This window comes from Taurulus bubalis, assembly GCF_910589615.1.
Source record: "Taurulus bubalis genome assembly, chromosome: 7".
Taxonomy (NCBI): Eukaryota; Metazoa; Chordata; class Actinopteri; order Perciformes; family Cottidae; genus Taurulus; species Taurulus bubalis.
The window spans coordinates 15,030,454-15,051,723 of NC_136595.1; the positions used below are offsets into that span (position 1 = coordinate 15,030,454).

At 39.6% G+C, this 21,270-nt stretch overlaps 3 protein-coding genes across 3 annotated transcripts; all 3 read right to left on the reverse strand.

Moving 5' to 3' along the window:
- Positions 1–4,626: 4,626 nt before the first annotated feature.
- Positions 4,627–12,151, reverse strand: slc35e1 (solute carrier family 35 member E1; the record flags this gene model as incomplete). The annotated part of the gene is made up of 6 exons (XM_079221038.1): positions 11,811–12,151; positions 9,163–9,233; positions 6,562–6,699; positions 5,694–5,819; positions 5,343–5,588; positions 4,627–4,845 (listed from the first exon to the last, which is right to left on the reverse strand). Exons 1-6 carry the CDS (start codon positions 12,136–12,138, stop codon positions 4,627–4,629), a joined length of 1,128 nt encoding a protein of 375 aa, XP_079077164.1. The 5' UTR covers positions 12,139–12,151.
- A 2,272-nt stretch (positions 12,152–14,423) lies between these two features.
- On the reverse strand, positions 14,424–17,506 carry LOC306739316 (mediator of RNA polymerase II transcription subunit 26; the record flags this gene model as incomplete). The annotated part of the gene is made up of 3 exons (XM_079221307.1): positions 14,424–15,998; positions 16,101–16,178; positions 17,435–17,506. 3 exons carry the CDS (start codon positions 17,504–17,506, stop codon positions 14,424–14,426), a joined length of 1,725 nt encoding a protein of 574 aa, XP_079077433.1.
- Positions 17,507–18,512: 1,006 nt separating this feature from the next.
- smim7 (small integral membrane protein 7) lies at positions 18,513–20,451 on the reverse strand. The gene is made up of 5 exons (XM_079221324.1): positions 20,383–20,451; positions 20,151–20,192; positions 19,994–20,046; positions 19,798–19,888; positions 18,513–19,482 (listed from the first exon to the last, which is right to left on the reverse strand). The coding sequence occupies exons 1-5, from the start codon at positions 20,406–20,408 to the stop codon at positions 19,467–19,469; spliced, it is 228 nt and encodes a 75-aa protein (XP_079077450.1). The 5' UTR covers positions 20,409–20,451; the 3' UTR covers positions 18,513–19,466.
- Positions 20,452–21,270: the final 819 nt, after the last annotated feature.

Consider the following 21,270-nt stretch of genomic DNA (forward strand, 5'->3'; position numbering starts at 1 on the left):
ATTTCACTTTGAGCTGTTTGCAGCTCCTGGTAAAAATATCTAGGCTTGAGCTTTCAAGACTCTAGTAACAATCCCCTTTTCATTAATTAAGTTATACTTTCCCGGTGAAGACAGTTCCTGACCAGTTAAGTGATATTCAGACATTTTAACTCAAGATTAACCACTTTAAACTGGAATCTATGGCTTTGGTTCCTTGTCAGGCAGAGGACAGCACGCTGTTTCTTGTTCGTTGAATCTGAAACCTAAAATGTTCCACATTTAACACCTGCTTTCATAAGTTACACAAAATATGACCCTACAATAAGTAAAATTATCATTCTAGTGTGGCTGAAAATACAATTCAAACATTTTTTTCAGCATTCAAAGGTTAATAAAAAGAATGAAACGTGAAATTAAACATTCACTTTGTTCAGTATTCATAATGCATTTATTCCCCCCCCACAACATTTAGAAATATCATTTACTAAAATAAGCAGACAAGACTGTGCATAGCTGCACTTCTGTACAACATTTTTGTACCTTGACACCATAAATAAAAATCTATGAACATCGGTTAAGTAAAAAGTCTGCCTCGAGATCAACTGCAGACAAACAAAAATAATAATTTTACAAGTTTTACAAAGTAACCTCCCATTTCTCCATTCATTGACATTTACATCAGAGTTAAAAGCTTTACAGGAGACAAAACATAAAAATCAACAGTTTTCTCCCAGTGAGCTCACTGTACCGAAACAAACAGCCAGTTTTTCGAAATCAGGAGGAAATTCATGAAGTATGTGTCCTACATGTTGTAGTAAAAAAAAAAAAAAAAAAAAAAAGTTATACTTTTTGCACACTGCTTTTGGCAACATGAGGAAGAAAACGCATGAAGAAATCCAAAAGAGCTCAAAAAAAAAAAAGGGACTCTGCAGGTTGTAAGTGAATATTACATTCTTGAATGAAACGATTGTGTTGTCCATTTGTTTGAATGTTGTTTGTCGATGTCACACTACATAAAATGTAATCACATTTCTTAGCTGTTGATAAGTTTAGCATTTAAGTATTTTCCTCCGATATTCACCTAAGACGTATATTTAATCACACGGGTGCACAAGAAGTCCTCCACCTGATTTATTGAATCTGATATGCAGATGAAGTCTCCATTTCATTTTAGCCATAAAAGACTATTTATACTGAAATAAGTCATTGAAGCTAATTTAGATTGTTTCTAAAAGCATGTATGATAATTAAAAAGGGAGCCGATTTCCCTTTTTGACATTTACAAAAATAGTTTGCAAACAATCAGCTTTCCTAAGTATCAATGATCCACCTGTTGAAGACAAAATGTGAAGATCAAAGCCGTTTGAAAAATGGTCCGTAAATGTACATGATTTAGCCTTAAAGTCATGATTGCTTATTGTTTAATAACATTTCAGGACAAGTACTCATAAAGTAGCATTTTCAAACATCTGATTCTTCACATAACAGTTGTAGAAAGTAGGATTTTACAGTGAAATAAATCATCTAAAAGGTTTCTGATTGCTTGATGAATGATCTCCACTCTTCCTTAAGCTCTGTTTTGTCTTCAGCGTCTCCTTATGATAATCGGGTGGTTTAGGGGTTAAACGCTCCTCTTTGTTCTGTAGCTACTTAGTAAATCTGTCTGCCGCTTGGTAAACACGAGCTTGAAGGGAGTTGAGAGCATTACATTTACATATACAGGATATGTGCGCATGTAAAACCAAACAACTAGAGGGACCTCTACATTATGAGCAACACTTTCATATTGCGTCATAATTTAAGTCAATGGAAATGCTGGTAATTCAGTTTTCATAACAGTTTAAGTAAAAACATCCCAGTAGATAAATGCTGCCTCTATCAAATTAATTATTTGTATCCATGCTGACACCGGAGGGATTTGACTCTTAAAATTGGTGAGGCTGCCGTTTGTGGTTGGAGTTTCTAATAATTCTGCTTTTGTGTTTTCATTTTATCGGAGTCTAACACCACAAAGTGCAGCCACACACAAAACTACAGCAGCAGTCTTATAAACATTGACATTTTAATAAGGTAATAATTATTCCAGGGCCGTTGAAATTCCCAAAATGCCAGCAACAGGTGTTTTCTGGTCAAACAGTCCAAAACAGCCAACTTGATCTCGAGTGATTTCATTCCCTGCTGAAGAAAACCAGAGCAGCTACGCAAGACTCTACAAACTCTCTCAGCACTCACTTAGTTATATGTATAAATAAAAAAAATACTATTATTGATGCTAGTTTGTCTCTGGGAAGGCCAGAGCGCACCAACCCCACAGAGCTCGTTTTCCTCCAGACTAAATAATGTGACAGTGTTTTCAATTTGTCAGAGAAGACAAACAAAAGAGAAAGCATATTAATAACAACAACTGGCCCTTTTACAAAAATGAAATTAACAAGCGTTGTCCATACAAAATAAATGAGCATAAAATACATTGATTTCCAATGCCGAGACGTCTGAATCACCAAAACAAAAACCTTATATTGCTGCAGTGAGATTCTCAGTGTGCATCAGAGATCTTACAATAAGAAGAGCAAGTAACTGATGTTTCCTAAATTATATAGTTCTTCAAGCAGGAAAAAGGGCTTTTCAATAACAAATGATTATTAGTAAACAATTTTGCAGACAGTAATCAATAGTGATAATCAACCCTTTTTAATTACAGTTGAATCTTTAATTGCAAAACTAAACCTGTGATTTCATGCAAGTCTCCTTTTGAATCTGTCCAGTTACAAAAATGCTTTAAAGTAAAACACCATGACTTTAAAGTCACTTGACAGAACGCCACAATCTGCAGAACACATTTAGTTGTTTCTTGATGTGCAAACTGGAACCAGACATCTGTTTAAAAGAAGAAAAGAAACCACGCAGAAGGTTCATGCTGAAAAAAAACCTGACAGAAGAGAAAATCTCACTCTGCCTGAGAAGCTTTGCAAATCAATAAATACCAGCAATCAATTAAAAGAATGGTTCTTCGTCTCAAAACTGACAGCAAAATAATGAATTTTAACATCTATTACATTTGTACATGGTTAGACTCCCGAAGGAAGATGAAACATGAGCATTCTTATTATCTTATGCACTGAAAGGATGCTTTGTTTTGGCAAATCTAATTGTAACTTTTACATTTATGCTCCATGATAACAAACGGTGAACTAAATAGTTATGTTGGGGAAAAGGACAGTGTGGTCATTGAGAGGTCATTGACAGTTCTGGGTGACAGAACTGGTCTCACTCTGAAAGTTAATCTTAGTTCAAAGATATGGAGGCCGTGTGTGCGTGATGAAAACATCGTGGGAGTTAAAAACACTTGCTGACTATTGTGACTTAATGTTAACTGATGTGCTTGTGCAACACGTTTGAGCATCAGTTTCTTGCAGATGATTTTTTATTTATTTTTACATTTGGGCATTTTTGTTCATCAGGCACTTGTAATTTTGAAGGACGTTGGCAAGTGAGTGCAGTCTAAATGCCACTGTTGCCATGCCAACATGCTCACAATGACAATGCTAACATGCTGATATTTATCATGTACATTTACCATATTTGTATAGCATGCTAGTATGCTATCATTAACAGTAAACACAACGTACAGCTGAGGCGGATGGGAATTGTCATTCATTTTGTAGGAATTTAGTTATGAATATAAGTTTTGGATACATTTTGACCTGTTGGTGGCGCTGGAACAACGATAGAGGGTCTCCAACGTTATTACAGTTCATCTTGAGGGGGAAATCCATCCAAAAGATTAAACAGTATTTCACGTAAAAGTGATTTATCATCCGGGGACCATGAATATGTGGTGGACTAACATTGCCATCCATGGAGCCACAGCGCTAGCATGGTGAAACACATCTACTTAAATTATTATCATGTCATCAGACCAAATCTACAAAATCTTTAAGTGAGCCTAAAGTCCCATCTGCATCTAATGTTTGAAGAGTGCAACGTGTTTTATTCACCGAGGACAACGATTCAAACAGATTGTTTCTCCTCACATCATTACAGGTGCCTCATGTAGAAAAATGACACACCTAAATAGGAAATGCCAAAAACAAAAATGTTAAGGCCTTCCACTGAGATTGTTTGTTACTAAATGTAACAGGACTGTTGTTTCGGTGCAAGTTAGCGTTCACATTAAACAATTACAGCTGACATCCTTTCCTCTGAAAGTGAACAAAAGAACCCCAAATTATGGATGGCTTCGAAAACAAAACATTTCCAGACAGTAAGGTGCAAATCATTCACCAACGACCTTTTGCATGTCCACCTGCTGCGACACCTTTCTGTGTGTAGATAACATGGCTGAATCTGTCACCAAAATGTCTGAAAACAAGTGATGTAAGTTTTGTTTCCTCTCAGACCATCACATACAGTCTGTACCAAACTAATAAATAAACAATGATATACAGCGAAGCTGTCAGAAAGTGAAGTTTAGAAGCGGAGGAGCGTGGGAGAGGTCACGTCACTGGCCATCTCATTCTTCCTATCCAGAACAAACAGCACTTGCCTTCAGTCTCGTGTTTGGAGCCGGGCTGCGTCCCGCCGCTGGGAGGGCGGCGACACAGTAATGTCTATGATAGCCACCCACGTCGAGGACAGGGTCCTCCTTCACACCACGTACTGGTGGTTGCTGTTTGTCGTGTAGGCCTGCCGGCTGTACTGGAAGTGGTCGGTCAGCTCGTTGTTCCAGCTGTGCTGCTCTGAGCCGTGGGAGAAAGGCACTGACCCGTTGGCTTGGACCTTCTCCAGCGCCAGGTTGTCGAAGGACACAAGGTCCTGACTGGTGCTCGGCAGCACCTTCTTCTCCTTGTTATCGTCATACTTTGCCTGTTAGCAGAGGAGAAGGGCAAATGGATATTAAGACTGGGTGTCTTTGGAGTTCGTTCTCTGGCACTGCACTCGGGATCCTAAATAGTTTGGGTGGTTCCTCCAAGAGGAAGCGTAACTTAACTATTTACATTTAAGATGGATGGAGAGTGAAAGATGAGGAAAGTTGCTTTCCGGCAGAGTACCAAGCAGCTTGCAGTTTAAGAAAGAACAAGTGTGAATGGAGTAAAGTGCTCGCAGAGCATATGCTATAAACAGTGAATATAACTGTACACTGCAGAATAACTTAGTCTTTAGAACCCTCCATACGTTTCTACAATATCCTCTGCTGATATTAGTTTGTCACATGCACATCAGCACTGGCTGAGATGGCTGATGAAGAGTTTTCAGTTCAAAGGAACAACAGAAGACACATTCTTCTCGTCTCCTTCAACTTCTGCCTCCCCACTTTCCTAGTTCATCCTTTAACTCCCTTCCTTCATTCAAGGTCGACTCACCTTGTTGTAGAGGAAGACCCCGACAATGGCCGTCATCATACCCATAACGTTTGTGAGGGTGACGGGGTTGCGCAGCATCAGCAGTGAGATGCTAATGACCATGATCCTCTTGGTGGCGTTGGCGACCGCGTAGCTGAGCGGGCTGACGATGTTCAGAACGCTGAACGCGATGACGTTCTGAGCGAAGTTGCAAAAGCCGCTGATGAGCAGGAGGACGAAGGTACCTGACCATTCTGAGACTTCTGACTGGAAGGAAAGCAGCAGGGTCAGGCTACGTTCCGGGTCATAAAACAAGCCAGACGCTGCAGAACTTCAACCAAATGTCAGGAGAAAGACGGTGCTGCTACTCACCAGATCTCCATTAACAAGAAAAACTGAGAGATCCACGAGAATCCAGGTGGGCAGCATGAAGATGACGGCATTAAAGCCCAGGATGTTGAGCAGCCTTAAGTGGTGGATCTTTATGTCACGCAACACCTTTAGGGATGAAGGATCAATTAATACAAATGTAGTAGAAAAATAAACCGATGTCCGGATGTCCACTACAACCGTAGTGGCATGACACAGCGAGTCCAGTCCAGCTGCCTCTTTAAAACAGAAACAATCCCCCACGGTTAAAAATGTCAATTGAGTGCAAGCCAAGATATTTTATAAAATGGGCCATATTCTCCTAACTTTTCCAACTCTGTTCCAAAACCGATCACTGTGTTGCCGTGTGCCAAAGGTTGGGCTTGTAATGACAAGACAGGATAAGAACGTCGCAGTGAAATTGTGGATGTGATTCAAATAAAAGGGCCAGGCAAAGAAGGAAATATTTGCCATTTCACTTTTATGTTACCAAAAAAAAAAAAAAATTGTGCAAGGGTCAGTGAAATGCAGGAATCATCTAGTGACAGGAGACAGAGAAAATTAACATTTAGAGTTTTGATTCTCCCTTCAGTCCTTTCTTCCCCCCGTCTGTGACTGTCTTCACCCTTTCTTCTTAAAATTAATTTGTGATATGTGATGTGGCAACTAGAAGGCATTCAACTAAAAGTTAGATGCCTTCTCGTTGCCCCTTCTATTTGATTTGATTGTTTTACACAGAGCCACTTCTTTTAAAGTAGCACTTTTAAAAACACAACTTCACAAACCAGGATGTCAGTTTCAGGCGTTTCACAACAAACTACCAAGTAATAACATTTTTCAATTACCCAACCCCAGCCCGAGAATGAGTTACCTTCTTGGAGAAGATGTTCTGCAGAGAGAAGCAGAGCGTGGCAGCCAGAGCACTGATGAGACCAGACACATCAAAGGACAGCTCAGTCACTGTGGCCAGCAGCACTCCTCCAATGATGGGGATGAGCGATACATAAACCTACAAAACGGACCACAAAGAGTCAGCAGAAACCAAGAAAAACAACACTTCATTTTATATCAAAGCATATTTTACTATATCAGGGATTGTTTCTCAATCACGTTAATTGTTAGCTGCACCCCTAATGCACTAAAATGAGCGAGAATATGAGCCGCCCGTTTCCTGGTTTGTTCATCTCAACACTGATGATAAAAATAAAAATGAACGTTATACATTACTTGATCAACAAATCATTATCAGTGTAGCTCTGGCAGGCTAATAAAGTAATGGTGCATTTTCTGCATGTGCATTTCCAAGGTTCCCCTAAAGCCTTGAATTCAAAGCACAGCCTCACTTTAACCTTCGATCTGAGACCACCCACACACACACACTTCACAGGTACTCTACAGCTAGATATACTGTATTTGCATTTTGAAAATGTTGGAACATGATAAATGAGACATGCAGTTATTAAGAAACCCACTTATGCATCCACACACTCGCCCACTCTCCTCCCCTCCAACCAACCACACAGTGACACTGAGAAAACACTGCACTGACGGTTGACTGCCATCAAAAGACCCAACTGCCCTTAGATTTACTGTCCAAGTAAGGACATACAAACAAAAAAAAGATCAAATTCAGCAACACAAACAACGAGGATCTCTGTAGTAACAGTCGTAAAGGAAGTACAAAATAACTGGTTGAGAACTTGTTTTAGCCAGAACTTTACTCATCTCTCTCGTACAACACTGTAGACTGTGCCTTTAAGTCATTTCTCTCCTTTGTTGGTTGGTTAAACATGTTCAACAGAATGTGCAAAGCAACTTTATGTAACACTATTTTTTATTATGCAAACACATATTACGCTCATCAATTTAAGTGCTTTGAACTCAACCACACTATTGTAAGGTGAAAATGAAGAGAGTGCTTGTCTATTTTGGCAGAGGCCTAGATTTCTGTCCCACTTCACGTTTCCCAATTTATTTTGGAAATTCATCCTGAAGGCATTTTGTACTCAATAGGAAAACTTGGAGACAACACGAATGTTTAGTCTGATGTACTCCGTTCTTGGTAAATCTACAGTGTTCACTTTATGACGTAAACTTATGCAATCCAATACAACAGGTCTACCATAAACTCTACTTTTATGATGCTTCTTCTTTACGCCGCTATGTGTCCACTGAGGATATTCTGTATACTTTATGATGTTTGAGCATCCGTCATTTAACAAAACTGAGATAACTGAGGTAGATTGTGTTGGTAGTCTTAAGGTTCTTCAGTAGAGTAGAGCAGCTGCAGCTTCTCAAACAAGATCTATTCACACACAGAAACACGTCATCAACACCTACTTTCCTGTGTCTGAATACTGAAAGGTAAACATGACAAGCTGATGCGAGACTCAATGGTCTCTTAACTCACATTCAGCAAACCTATACTTGAAGATGTCCAACCATCAGGATCAGGAAAAAAAGCACCAAAAAAATTTAAAAATTAAAAAAAAAAAAAATTCGGAAAGAAGATCCGTAATTGGAAATTGTGATTTTCCACTCTTTTTTTCACATTTAATAGACCAAACAATTGATTAATGGAGACAATAAACTTTGAGCGGATTAGTATGCAGTGATGTGACCTCGTTACCATTTCACAAAATGTTGTGGTCCATTAAAAACAGAATGACTTATTGAAGGTTTTGTTTTGTGTTTGAATATAATGCTAACAACTAACATAACACTTGATACACTTCTGGATATATTTCATTACATGGACTCAGGTTGACCGACCAAGAGTAAATCCCTCCCATGTTTATTGTTACTCCTGTTATACAATTTAGTGAAATGCTTTTTGCAGGGAGCATGTAAGAAAAAGAAAAAAAATTGTCGTAATAAAAGATATAATGAATCAAAATAAAGCATTGTAAATATACATTAACAAAAAAACATAAAGAGAGTGCAATAACATGAACAACTTTTAAAGAAAATAGCACTAATAAATTGCCCAAAACCTAAAATAAATCACTTAAAACTTTACACTAGCAAAAAAAAAAAAAAAAAAATCAATTAGTGTTTGCACCTTACAGGTAATTCGTCTTAAAAATGACACATTTGAGTCAGAAAATCTAGTTCTCATTTTACTTTGCACTGGAAATGTTCAACCACCGGAAGCCTTTCCACCAGCTGCACACAGCATGCCAAAGAAAGACATGCATCAACACACAAACCCACTTGGCTCCTATGGTATGAGAAGCAGTAAGGGAATTTTAACAGGTGAATGTGGTTTGTGGAAATAAAAAGTTACGACTGCCAACACCCTAGAAAAAACATCTGATCAACTTCAGGGACAAAAAAAAACCTCAGAAGGCTGTAATATGAGCGACTAATGTGCCACATCACCACTGCTCAGTCTCAAAACACTGAGACAGTCTCAGGCCGCAGGCTGAAACAGAGCATGCCTTGTGCCTTGTTTGCATTCTAACCTACTCACCTTTGTGGTTTGCTTTTCCTTCATGATTATCCTTGATAACAGCACCACCCATATTGGCATTGTAGCCTTGACTGTGTGAGAAAGAAAAAGATAAAACAGGGACAATGTCAGCGTGGAAATATAACAAACAGTGTGTTCCAAAGACAATGTAATGCCATTCAACAGCAGCAGGTAGAGAGTGATTAAGTTTGGAGAATGAAATGCTTCGACGTCAGAGCCCGGCAAAGCATTAGGTTTATCCTGGTGTGAGTTACAATGACAGAGCTTCACTCAAGATTGGAGACACCCTGATCATTTGAAAAGGTACTAAAGAGGATCAAAAACACAGACTTTCAGACCTTAAAACATCACAACTAGATTCCACACCGTTTAAAACTGCCACCCACAAGTGAATCCACTTGCAAAAGAGAGATATATTGACTTTGCAACACAGACTATTAAATAAAGAGGCATTCGTTTAGAGTCATTCCTTAGTTTAGAGGAGGTTAGAACAGATGAAAAATATGTATACTTGTAGTCTACTTCCGAGGACTGTTATATTTACAGGTTGTATTTACTCAGTTACCTGTTTAATGGGTACATCTAGCTAAAACAAATGCAGTAAACATGAACTGTGTAATTTTCAATTTATGAGACTGTAGCCACGTAGCTGTTGAACTTTGAGACATTGTACTGTTAATGCGTGCTAATTATTGGATGCCTGGTGTAGCCTCCAGAAGAACTCAGTTCAACAACTTCTCTCGTTCTCTATATTTATTTACTAAATGATCACAAGCAAAGTAAAGGAGTGGTGTTTCAAATAGGTTCGATGAGGGATGATGTATTTTTGTAGGCCAATTGCTGAAGTGAGCATTGCACTGGGTCTCAGTGGGATTTTTCCCCATTGGGTTTTGGAATATTGCAGAAAATAAGCAAACACAAGTTTTTTGCAGAATCTTCACAAATGAAAACCACATTAATAAATATTGAAGCGCAAATGCAATCGCCAGAAGTGAATGTTGAGCTAGTTAAGGCTACGAATGAACTACATCACTGTGGCATGTGCTTGAGTATATACACAATGAGGCTGTGAAGGTGAACTTGTAGGCCTGAAGACGTTTCTCATTTAGACACTTGTTAGAAACTGCCATTTTTAAGAAACGCAACCGCTTCAAAATTCACGAGACACTTTTTAACCGTAGAACAAAACTTTAAAATAGCTGATGCTAGTATTAACCACAGACCTTAATTCAGGCGTCTAACCAAAAACCCATTGACTTTGTGACAAGGGAACCAGAGGTGCAATAATGCCAACTCATTTCTGGTTTTTAACTCTTTATTCTGTCAGCCTAATTTTTACTATGACGGTCCACTTCATATGAGAAAGCACCTCTCACTATAACACAATACAGTTCAACAGCACCATAAAATGATCATTAGGTTGAATCAACACCTCTCAAAATAGTTTAAACTAAACTTGTATTGTATTGTACAATGTAAATGTTCACTGTCAAAGTACTGGTGGAAACTGATGGAATGTATTCACTTGAGTAGTTTTAATGGAAACTAGGATCCTTGATGACGGACTCAGATGTTATTGACATGGCAGCATTAACACCCAAATTAGGTGCCAAGACAACCAGGGTTCTCTAAAGTGGTGTAGATGTGGTGCAATTTCAAGTGCACTTACTTGATCCTATAAACACTCAGTTGGCAGTATATTCAGGTGGCCCAAACTAGCTCAGTCTGGTACAACAGCCATTTTAAAAGGTGAGAGGTTAACAGAATTCACAAGGACTGTTTCACATGTTTCAGTTTAGAGCCAGATGCCACTTTATGAGGTAACGCCGTCTAATAATAGGCCTGCAACAAGTCCTACTGTCATGAAGGCTGTTCAGCCATATAGTAATATAGGCTCCAAGTTGTGGTTGTTGACCTTTAACGTTTCATACTGAGGTGTTTCCTTTATCAAGTATCCCCTCACTGATATCGAAATAGAGTGGACAAAAGTTGAACAACATCTCACCAAACACTCCAAAAAGAAGAAAGTTGAATGAACATCTCTCAAAACAGTTTCAACCTAAACTTAACATGTTACCCGCCATTAAAGAAGGATTTAGTGGAGGACAGTTGTGTCAGCCTAAATTAGTTTGAGCTAGTTCGGTGTAAGGTTAAGTTGCAACCGAGTGTAACTTACACAAGACAGACAGCTAGCGTTACTGAATTCATCAGAAAGTAACATAATAGTGTTTCACATGGTCTATCTGAGGACACAATCCATGACATGAGGAGCTGTGATCTGATTTCCATCCGGCAGCCAGAGATCTAAGTTAAAGACCGCAATACAGCAGGTCCGGTAATGGACCCTCCCCCTGACGTTGTGCAAACAGCCATCATTAAGTTGGCTAGCGAGCTAACAGAAGCTGGTTATTAAATTAAAGATGACCCGTTTGTAGTTAGAGGAATAACGGTGTACTCATTTATTTCACGAAAGCCCGCCTGTTCGCGACACCCATACCGCCACAACAAAGCCAGGCCCGCCGGCTCGTTACATGCTGCTGTCCGTCGTTAGCTGCGGAGCTAGCGTCAGTTGACGGTACCGACACATCACCAAGTTACCAGGTGGCCTCACGTTCGGACCCACGTGAAGTCAGGCGGGCTGTACTCACCGGTGTGCGCGTAGGAAACGGGTACTTTCCATATGCTGAAGTGTGCCGACACAGACGCAAAGTATTTCCCGAAAGCTAAAGGCAGGATGTACCACTGGTAGTACTTGCTCGGCAGTTCTGTTTTGGGGACTCCCCACGCGCGCAACAGCGGCGGGAGGAAGACCACGATGGAAATAATATGGAACAGAGAGACCGTGACCGGGTACGGGAATCCATTCAGGATGATTTTGTTGACGATGTTGCCCCCCGAGCTGACCGTGTACCAGCCCACACACAGAAAAACTATCCGGAACCCTTCCTTAACAGGGGGCCGGTCCGCCGCAGCCATCTTCCAGCGCGGAGTGACGAGTCACCGGCGATGTGCGTGTGTGGCTCATTGGGGGAGGGAGGCTCGACGCACAGCTTCCGGTGAAACGTTTCAGAATAAAAGCATCTTCAAGGACACGCGTTTATTAAAATAAACTGTTGTGAGCTGCATTCAAAATGGTAGGATTTCAATAATAACGGAATATCTAATCTAATCTAATTGGCCCACCACAGCGTGGACAAAAAGCGATGATACATAAAAGTTTTCAAAATGAAACAAATCAAAACACATTGTGAGATAAATACAATTAATAAATATACATAACCATGACATTGTCAAATGTTATTTTTCCTGTTTTATTTCACAATGCCACTTTTCACCTCAAGCCTCATTAGGAGTGACCTAAAATGGACATCCATCCCACTTATATCTACTTATATTCCCTGTTGTGGCTAGAGAATTGATGAAATCCTCATACTTCAGGTAAGAAAACCCTACATTTAGGGCTGCATCTAACTATCAGGTGTTATAATCATTTAGATTGTTTCATATGATTAGGTCAATATAAGCATTACTATTTTCTTAATGACAGTGAAATTGCTTATTATTCCAAAGCAACACAAGACAAAGAGACCCAGTGTATTATCACATGAGAAAGAAAATCAGCAAATGCTCTGAGAGAATGTATAGCTTGCTTGAAAGATTAATTAGAAAATAATGTTTTATAAAATAAATGACATGTTTTCCTGTTGAACTAATTGATCAAACCAGCTAGAGCTGCATTTACAAGAGGGGAAATTGCCTTAAAGAGTGCATCAGGAATTGTTAAATGTTCTTACTCGCATAGGAATGTTTTCAAAAATACAAACAAAATTGAATACACGGAAGAAGAAAACAAATCTTAATCTGAGAATGATGTGCACGCAGCTTCTGCACCGTGGACAATAATTCGTCAATTAGATTAATGCAATTGCAAAGAAAAAAGTACAAAGACAATCACAATTCTTTCAGTTTTTTTTTTATTAACACATATCAACATGTCCACTTAAAAAGGACTAAGTAGCAAATATGTTCTCTTCTGCATTCGATGGAACACAAAAGGCTAATTTCTGTACATTCACTAAGGCGCTCTGTCTTTAGGGAAAACGCAGGTTTCCATAAGGCAAACAATATCTACAGGAATGATATTAAGTACTTTATCCAGCATGTCAATTTATATCTCAGTTTTTCCTGACAGTACAAAGATGCAAGCTAGTAGCATTAATTGCCCTGCCATTTCAATTAATATTTTACATCCTAAATACACAGTAAAGGGAAAAGGCAAGTATAAAATAAAGTTCACATTATCAGAATGTGTCTTTTTGGAGTTTCCTGTGTAATGTAGGTTGGCGCATCAGCAGGAAAAGTTTGGACTGTCACTGCTGCGTCACTGAACAAATTCTCAATAAAACAAAAATGTTTGTGTAGCCTGAACATGTATATAAATCTTAAAATGAATACGTAAATAGTAATACATATCATACATGACAGCCACATTTCCTTATCAGCAACGTGCATTTTTCAACCACCATACCAGCCTTTCTTTCTCTCAGCCAAACTGCACAGTCACATCTGGCAGTTCCATGTCACTTTATTGAACAGCATTCAAACCTAACACAAAAACAATAGTAAAATGTTTTAAAGCTGATTTGTCAGTTATGTTTCTGCTAAAAGTGGCTGCAAGAGACAGTTTTGCAGTGGGTACACAGATGTAAAGATAAACATTTTTCACAGCAGTAGATAGTTGTTAGTACCAATGGTAATGATGATAGCTACTTGAAGATAGCATTCATTTCAGCTTTAACAGCTAAATAGCCTTCAAGATGCATGAGCAAGTGCAACAAAAAACTAATTGGCAGACGTATCTGTTGGTCTTCTGGTCCAATTATGTAGCTTACTACTCTATTGAAAGGTGATTACATTGTTTTTTACTTACTAACAAAAAATGTAACTTAAATATAAAATAAATAATACTGCATTGTGGATTTTCTTTTCCCATACAAAGAATGGCAGTTATTGGGAACTCATTCTGTACGGTTACTGAACAGCCACAACCAAATGGTCAGATAATGCATAGTCTTGTTCCTTCGTGCTGTCCTAACACAATGATCCAAAACTCCTGAACACACACACACACACACACACACACACACACACACACACACACACACACACACACACACACACACACACACACACACACACACACACACACACACACACACACACACACACACACACACACCTACCTTTCAACTTCCATAGTTTCAATCCAGACAGACGTACGGCAGTATGTTCAACCTGCTCTCATCTCCATGAAGGTCTAAAGAGATGCACTTTGTCCAGTCAAACCAAGCACCCTTTGTGTCAAAGCAACCGTTAACCCCGGACCAGTGTTGCTTGTGTAATCTGTCCAAGTCTTCATTGATGACCTCTCTGCTAACCCCCGGTAAATCCCTGGCTGGGAGTTCTGGTGCCAACACATGTGTTTTCTTGACATCTGTACTTCGGTGTTCCTCTTTTTTCAAGAACTCTGTCATGAAAAAGTGTCCACTGGGGTTGTGTGCGCCCGACGATGTCAGGACGTTGCTTTGCTGGCTAAGGTACGACTGGATGATTTCGCTCCTCGACAGCTCTTTCCAGTCCGTCTGCTGGAAGGGACTGGGAGAGACCAGTGGATTCGGCTTTGGCTGTTCTGAACATTGTGACTCAGGTCTGTGGCCCAATTTGACCCCCCCCTCCTGGCAAGACTCCTTTTGAAAGGACGATTTTATCTGTCCTGTTACAGGGTCAAATGTCAGTCTCCTGTCTTTTAACCTGACAGGCTTAGTGCCATCCTCTACAGTCTGTCCATCTAAATTTATCACATGGTCCTTGGATCTATATTTCTGTCTTTTCCTTTTCTCTGTATTGTTAACTGGACTATCATCTTCCAAGCTGAGCACATCATTGCAGGAGGAGGCATAAGACTTGTGAAGAGACATACTGGGAGGCCTGCTTTGAGAATCCAAATCTGAACCGCCTGTGTGCAAACTCTGAACGCAATCAGTGAAAGGCTGAGTGGAAGGCTCCAGGCCAGGGGTGTCCACAGACCCAGGCCTTACAGTGGTGCTCGATAGATCCTGTGTTGCAGTCAGCAACACAGGTTTGACACCAGATTCCTGCTTTGGAGTTTGAGGACTGTGCAAGGAACAGCGTGGGCTTCTGGGTCGATACTGCCCCCCAGAGAAAGCTTTCTCCTGTCTGGCTTGTTGCTGCAAAACTGATGCTTTTAGCAAAGAAGACGTGCTCGGAGGCTTGACGTATCCTGGGGCACTTGGATGAGGTTTTACAGCATTGACTGGGATTTTATTTAGCCTTTCATTGTCCAATGGCTCAGAAATCTCCCTTTCCAAAGACTGATGTGCATGAGTATCTGTAAAAATGTCAGCGCTACCACCAATTCCATTGGTTGGCAGCTGTTTGGAGTTTTGTATTTTATCATTAAGAGTTGATTTGGATAGTTTGGCTGGTAAGAGCTGTCCTTCCTTCTGGTCCGCCTTACGTTTCCTGTTGCTCGGTTTCTCCACCCTCGGGGAGGAACAGTTGTTGAAGTCATTTCTGTTCTTCAACTCTGGACCTGTTTTACCTGATGGTGTGGTGGCAGCTGTGGTGGAGATGCAAGGGTGAGCACCACCATTGGAAGACCATGATGCACCGCTGTGTCCTTTGGACAACACTTCACCCTTTCCTGGCTCAATTAGCTTCTGCCAGTTTCGCAGGAGCTTCTTTGCCCTTTTTGCAAGGTCCTCATTCTTGGTTTTCTTCCGGACATCGTTGATGAGCTTGCCAAGACGGGTTTCCTTTAAGGAGATAACATTGGTCATAGTTGCTTTTTAACACCAGACAGGATTTAACTGCATATCATTTTGTATTCACATACTGTAGGTCTGAATGTAACCCACCTCCAGTTCCTCTTTGGTGATAGGAGTTTTCTCCAAAAAGGAGATCACCTCCATAACTACCACCATGTTGCATATCTGCTGAAAAAATGCATACATTTATATATTACAATACTGAGAGATCAAATTATTGTCAACACTACAACAGCGCCCACGTACAGTTGTTTCGATGTAGATGTTGCAATGTGTGATTCATAACTTCACAGGCCCAATTAGCATAAACTCTCCAGAGAGAGAAATAAAGGCCGTTAGAAGGTCGAGTCATTGAATTTGAATAGACTTTCAAGTGTGCACCTGTATGTTAAGAGTACTTCTACTGGTTTCAGGCTCAATATGACAAACTGAGATTGTATGCAAATATATCATTTTATCCCACAAGAAGAGTAAGATAGAAGAAAAGTGCATTGCTGTGGTTGCAATTTATTTAATAGTGATGGACCACTGCAGGAGTACTGCTTAAGGCAATACTGAATTAGATTTTTAGGATGTCTGCATCAATGCTATATGACAGACTATATGGTGAGTGTTTAATTTGCTGGATTAGCCCAAAAACACATTCCTGTGAGATAATTCACAGGCATCATGATAGAGGACGTCATATCCACTCCCTTAACGCCATCTATGTGATCAGAATTATGCAGAGGCTATCTAGAAGCAAACACATCAGCTCATTAAGTTATGTGCTCAAACACACAGCAATGCAGTATACATTATACTGCAAAGGGTAATGCTTAAATGTCTCCAAATTAGCAAATACCATCTAAAATGTTCGTAGTACATTTAAAGCATCGTTCAATGTCTGGCAATTATCAGAGGTATAATAAAACTGGACGGCACACAGCTAAACTTAAATGTCATTGCATTACATGTTTACTGGATGCGGTGCAGTCTGGCTGTAACATGGAACTTGACAGAAAAGTGCTGAAACATATCATAATAATCCCCTCAACTGTTTGATAGAGAAGAGTATAGATGATAATGTTATCTATGAGAAGATCACTTGATCCCACTGAAGTCCAAATTAGTCAACGTCCCTGTCACTAAAGCACACTTAGGTTACCTCTAGATTCACCGTTACACTTCATACCTGGAAGCTCAGCTAAGCAAATATTCAGTCTTTAAGTGTACATGGCTACATCAACATTAGCCAGCAGAAGTCAGATAGCTAGGAGCCGGAATGCATTGGTTACTTTAGCTAACTAGTGATGTTAGCCAGCTAATCAGCAGGAACATACCAACACTGCCTGCCCCCACTTTGTCAACCCAGGGTCGGCCTGGCCTTGTTCTCTTCCTTTCTGCGCCCACTTTGTCCTCCGGAAACTAGCGGTTATACTCACATTGCTCTGGCCGTCGATGGCCTGTAGCAGCCGGTCTCTCATCACCTGCGGAGTGGCTGTAGCCGCTGTCATCGCCTGGCGGTGTCGCGGGTCAGGACGGACTCAGACAGCAGAATCCCCCGAAGAGGCGGCGGGGGCGAACCGGCCGACACTCACAGGCCCGACGGAAGACCTATTCCGGATGCGAGCACCATGGTTTATGATGCTTTTGTTTTTGTTTTCATTCGCTGCCGTCACGATTTAATAATTCGGACGACGAGCAGCGCGAGGCCTCTCCGGGTATCGGCTGCCCCCCCTCGGCTGGTAGCCTGCTCCGCTCCGGTCTTCTCATCGGGCTTTTTGTGAAGAGCTCGCGCAGAGCATGATGGGAGAATTTTACGTAACCAATTGTTCACATCCGATCCGTTCGATGAAGGCTCCCATGTGAGAGATGCATACATCCACGGAAAGATGTGGCGTTAAACAATGGTGTGGTCTACACACGACAAAGGTTCTTTGTATGTAGTTTTTAATGAATTCCTAAGTTTCATACCGTAACAGTTTTCCGTTAGAGGTCCTAAAACGATATTTTTAACTTGCAAATATGTATGGATAATTAAAAATAGTATGCACAACCTTTCCTTGAAATATATTATATTTCTATCTAAGATAATGATACATGTAATTATTTTTAAGGCAAAATATATATTATATAAATGAATATTACTTTGCAAGCATCTCACCCTTATTAAAAAAAGAAAAGCTGTCAAAACCTAATTTATAATTATATATACTGTATACATATTTCGTATGGATTGCTCTTTTTTTCGTTGTCGCGTGGTGACACTGTTGCCTCGTTGGGATTTTAAGAAAACATAGTGTTTAGATCCGACACAACAATAAGAGACTAGAGTGGTTTCAACCCTCAAACAGTAAGAAATATCTCTCTCAAGAAGTGGTTCCCAACTGGTCCAAGTCCACACATATAACTTAACATTCATTCAATTCCATCCATCCATCCATTTCAACAGTCAATGATTTCAAACCAAGGACCTTTTGCTATGAAGAGACAATAATCATTTTGCTTTTATTTGTTACATTTAATTGTCATTGACATTCTAGTAGCAGTTTGAATTTTTTATATAAAATATATATGACAGCAAAGTATGTAAATTGTTTGTATACCAACTCCCGCAAACTGTATAATGTAATAGGTGCACAGTACATACTGTATGCAATTGGTATGTAGTATCTATTAAGTATTATTGGGAAGGAAGTAGCAGACCATCAATTTATGACAGACAAAAAAAAACTGTATTTAATGTCTAATGAGGTCAGAATTGGATCATGCATCCCTTGTGACAGTATACCAGCACAACCATACAAGTCAATTAACATAGATTGGATAAGAAAACTGTATTTGTATAGTTAAGAATAAGGAGCATTTACATATACTCACAGTACGTGCCTCCGAATAAAGGAAATGGCTTGTTTTTCATTAAAATATTCTGTCTCAACCTACTGTCTCAACTATGTAGATATTTGTACAAAGAAGACGTAATTAAGTAAAAGAGACAAAGGGATAATTACGCAAGATGATATTGGTAAATTACAAGATTCTCCACTAGTTTTGATTAATTTGCTTACTGCGGGACCCTTAACGATGACACAGAGGTACGTTACAGAAAAACATTTTTCATTCTGTAAAGGTTATCCATAATTGTCAACCCTGCTGTTGCTTTTAAAAGCAAACTGGCAGGCTGGAGAAAAAAAGTTGATGTTCTATAAAGAAGCACAGGGGCAATACATATCCAGCAAAGGCAAGGGGGCTGGTGCAGTTACAGCTTGATCAAAAAGGGTACAAATGTAACAACTTCTGTAAGACCAAATAAATACAATGATAAATCAATTCCTGTACAGCAAGAAGCAGATTTACGATTTGGGGTTGTAAAGGAAGTGAAGTTTAACAGCAAACTCAGATTAAGAAGAAGTTTATAGAATCCATCTTGGAAAATCATCATCCTGATGGAAGTCCAGTCGCCTCAAACGTTGATCAAGACCCAAACAATCTGTCAGGAGTGAAGACAATCAGCCAGTTATAGAAGCAACAACTTCATCAATTAGGATTCTTAAAACAAATATTCTGGGACATGCAATACATCAATAATTGAAGCATAATTGAACAAGAAGGAAGGATGAATGAAGGGAAGTAGGCTTGATAACATAAATATAAAAAATAACTAGTGGAAATCAGATATTGCACACTGGGAAGTAGTTTCTTACTCAAAAACTGTCAAAATCCCACCAGCACAATAATGTCAGTGTTTTTTTTAAGACATTGAAGCCTGTTCACTACAATGACCAGCATCAAGCCGTTTACTCACATGACCATACAGAACATCATGAAGATATTCCAGAGAGCAATGAAGATCCGAAAGTATCGCAGGCTGAGCAGAAACTCTCTGATGTTGTCACCTAAAAGAAAAATGTTGATGGCTGAGCTTTGAGAACTTAATTTACCTGGCACACACCTGTTTGTAATTCCCCCCACATCTCTCTCCAACACAAACATATACACACCTGTTGTCGGTGATCTGGACTCATCTCCAAATCCTTGAGACTCCTTCCTTTTGCTGCAAAACATCCACAGTTAAACTTCCACTGGTTGCTTTGTTAATATAGCTTTGTAGCTGTGAAGTGAGGTTTTAAACTGTGTGAGCGTAATGTTGATACTCACAGCTTGAAGTTCAGCACAGCCCCTGCATTCACCAGTAAGGTCCTGGAGAGAACAGAGAGACACACTGTTGATAGGTAACGTTCAGTGTTACCTGAGCTAGCTTGTTATTTAGCTAGCTTGATACACCGCCATCGAACCAGCAACTCATTGCAAAATAACACACACAGTGAGAACATTTATGTTAAATACAAAAGTATCTGTAATGAAACGAGTCAGAAACCGGACAAATTACCCGAATATCAATAGATCTCCGATCATTTTGATCACAACACATCAGAGACGCCTCACTTCCGTGTTCGTCACGCAGTCAGGAATGTGACCAATAGCGTCTCAGAGCTGTGTGTGTGTGTGTGTGTGTGTGTGTGTGTGTGTGTGTGTGTGTGTGTGTGTGTGTGTGTGTGTGTGTGTGTGTGTGTGTTAAATAATTAAGGTTGACAAAAACATCATGTAGAGATTGGGAAGATATTGTTTGACAATAACTACTGATTGATTATAAACTTGAAAAGGTGTCAGGTTGCCGGGTGACACGTGGTTTCAGTTATAGCAACAATAGAAGGTAAAAGTCATAGTTAGAAAGCATGGTTGAGGTCAACAAGATTAATGTAGGACAACATACATCATCTGAAAAGTTATACATCAAAGGCTAAAATAAAGTTTAGTTCTGTTACATACGATAAACCATACATCCAGCTTTATGATACTGAACTAATGAGCTTAACAACTTCATTATGAAGCGATATATTACAGCTAGACCCCGTCTGCCACTAAGGTTGGGGATCTTTGTGTTTTAAATCATTTGAAGGATTTAATCCATGTTCATTTGGTTGAGACATTTATTTAACCATGCCACGCTATAAAATCGCCTTAAAACCTTTTGGATAGTGTCAAAAACAATGCATTATTTTTTGGATTTTACCACGAAGCGGAAGTAAAAAACAAAAACAGGTAATTTACCTAATTTAATACAATAATCAATAGCAAATATATCAAGAAGCAATATGTGCAACAGAGATGCAGTTTTCTTTTTTGAACCATTGTAGGCATTTGGCAGACGCATCTTGCTGAACACATTTTAATGGATTTGGCTATAAGGACGTTAAGTGGAAGGATCATTCAGATG

What these genes read in the sequence shown, in the direction of transcription:
- smim7 (XM_079221324.1), bottom strand. Translation starts at nt 20,408, where the DNA reads ATGATCGGAGATCTATTGATATTCGG. An exon ending in GGAGATCTATTGATATTCGG is followed by an intron (nt 20,193 to 20,382) that starts GTAATTTGTCCG and finishes TGTTCTCTCCAG; the next exon opens with GACCTTACTGGTGAATGCAG. An exon ending in GTCCAGATCACCGACAACAG is followed by an intron (nt 19,889 to 19,993) that starts GTGTGTATATGT and finishes TTTTTCTTTTAG; the next exon opens with GTGACAACATCAGAGAGTTT.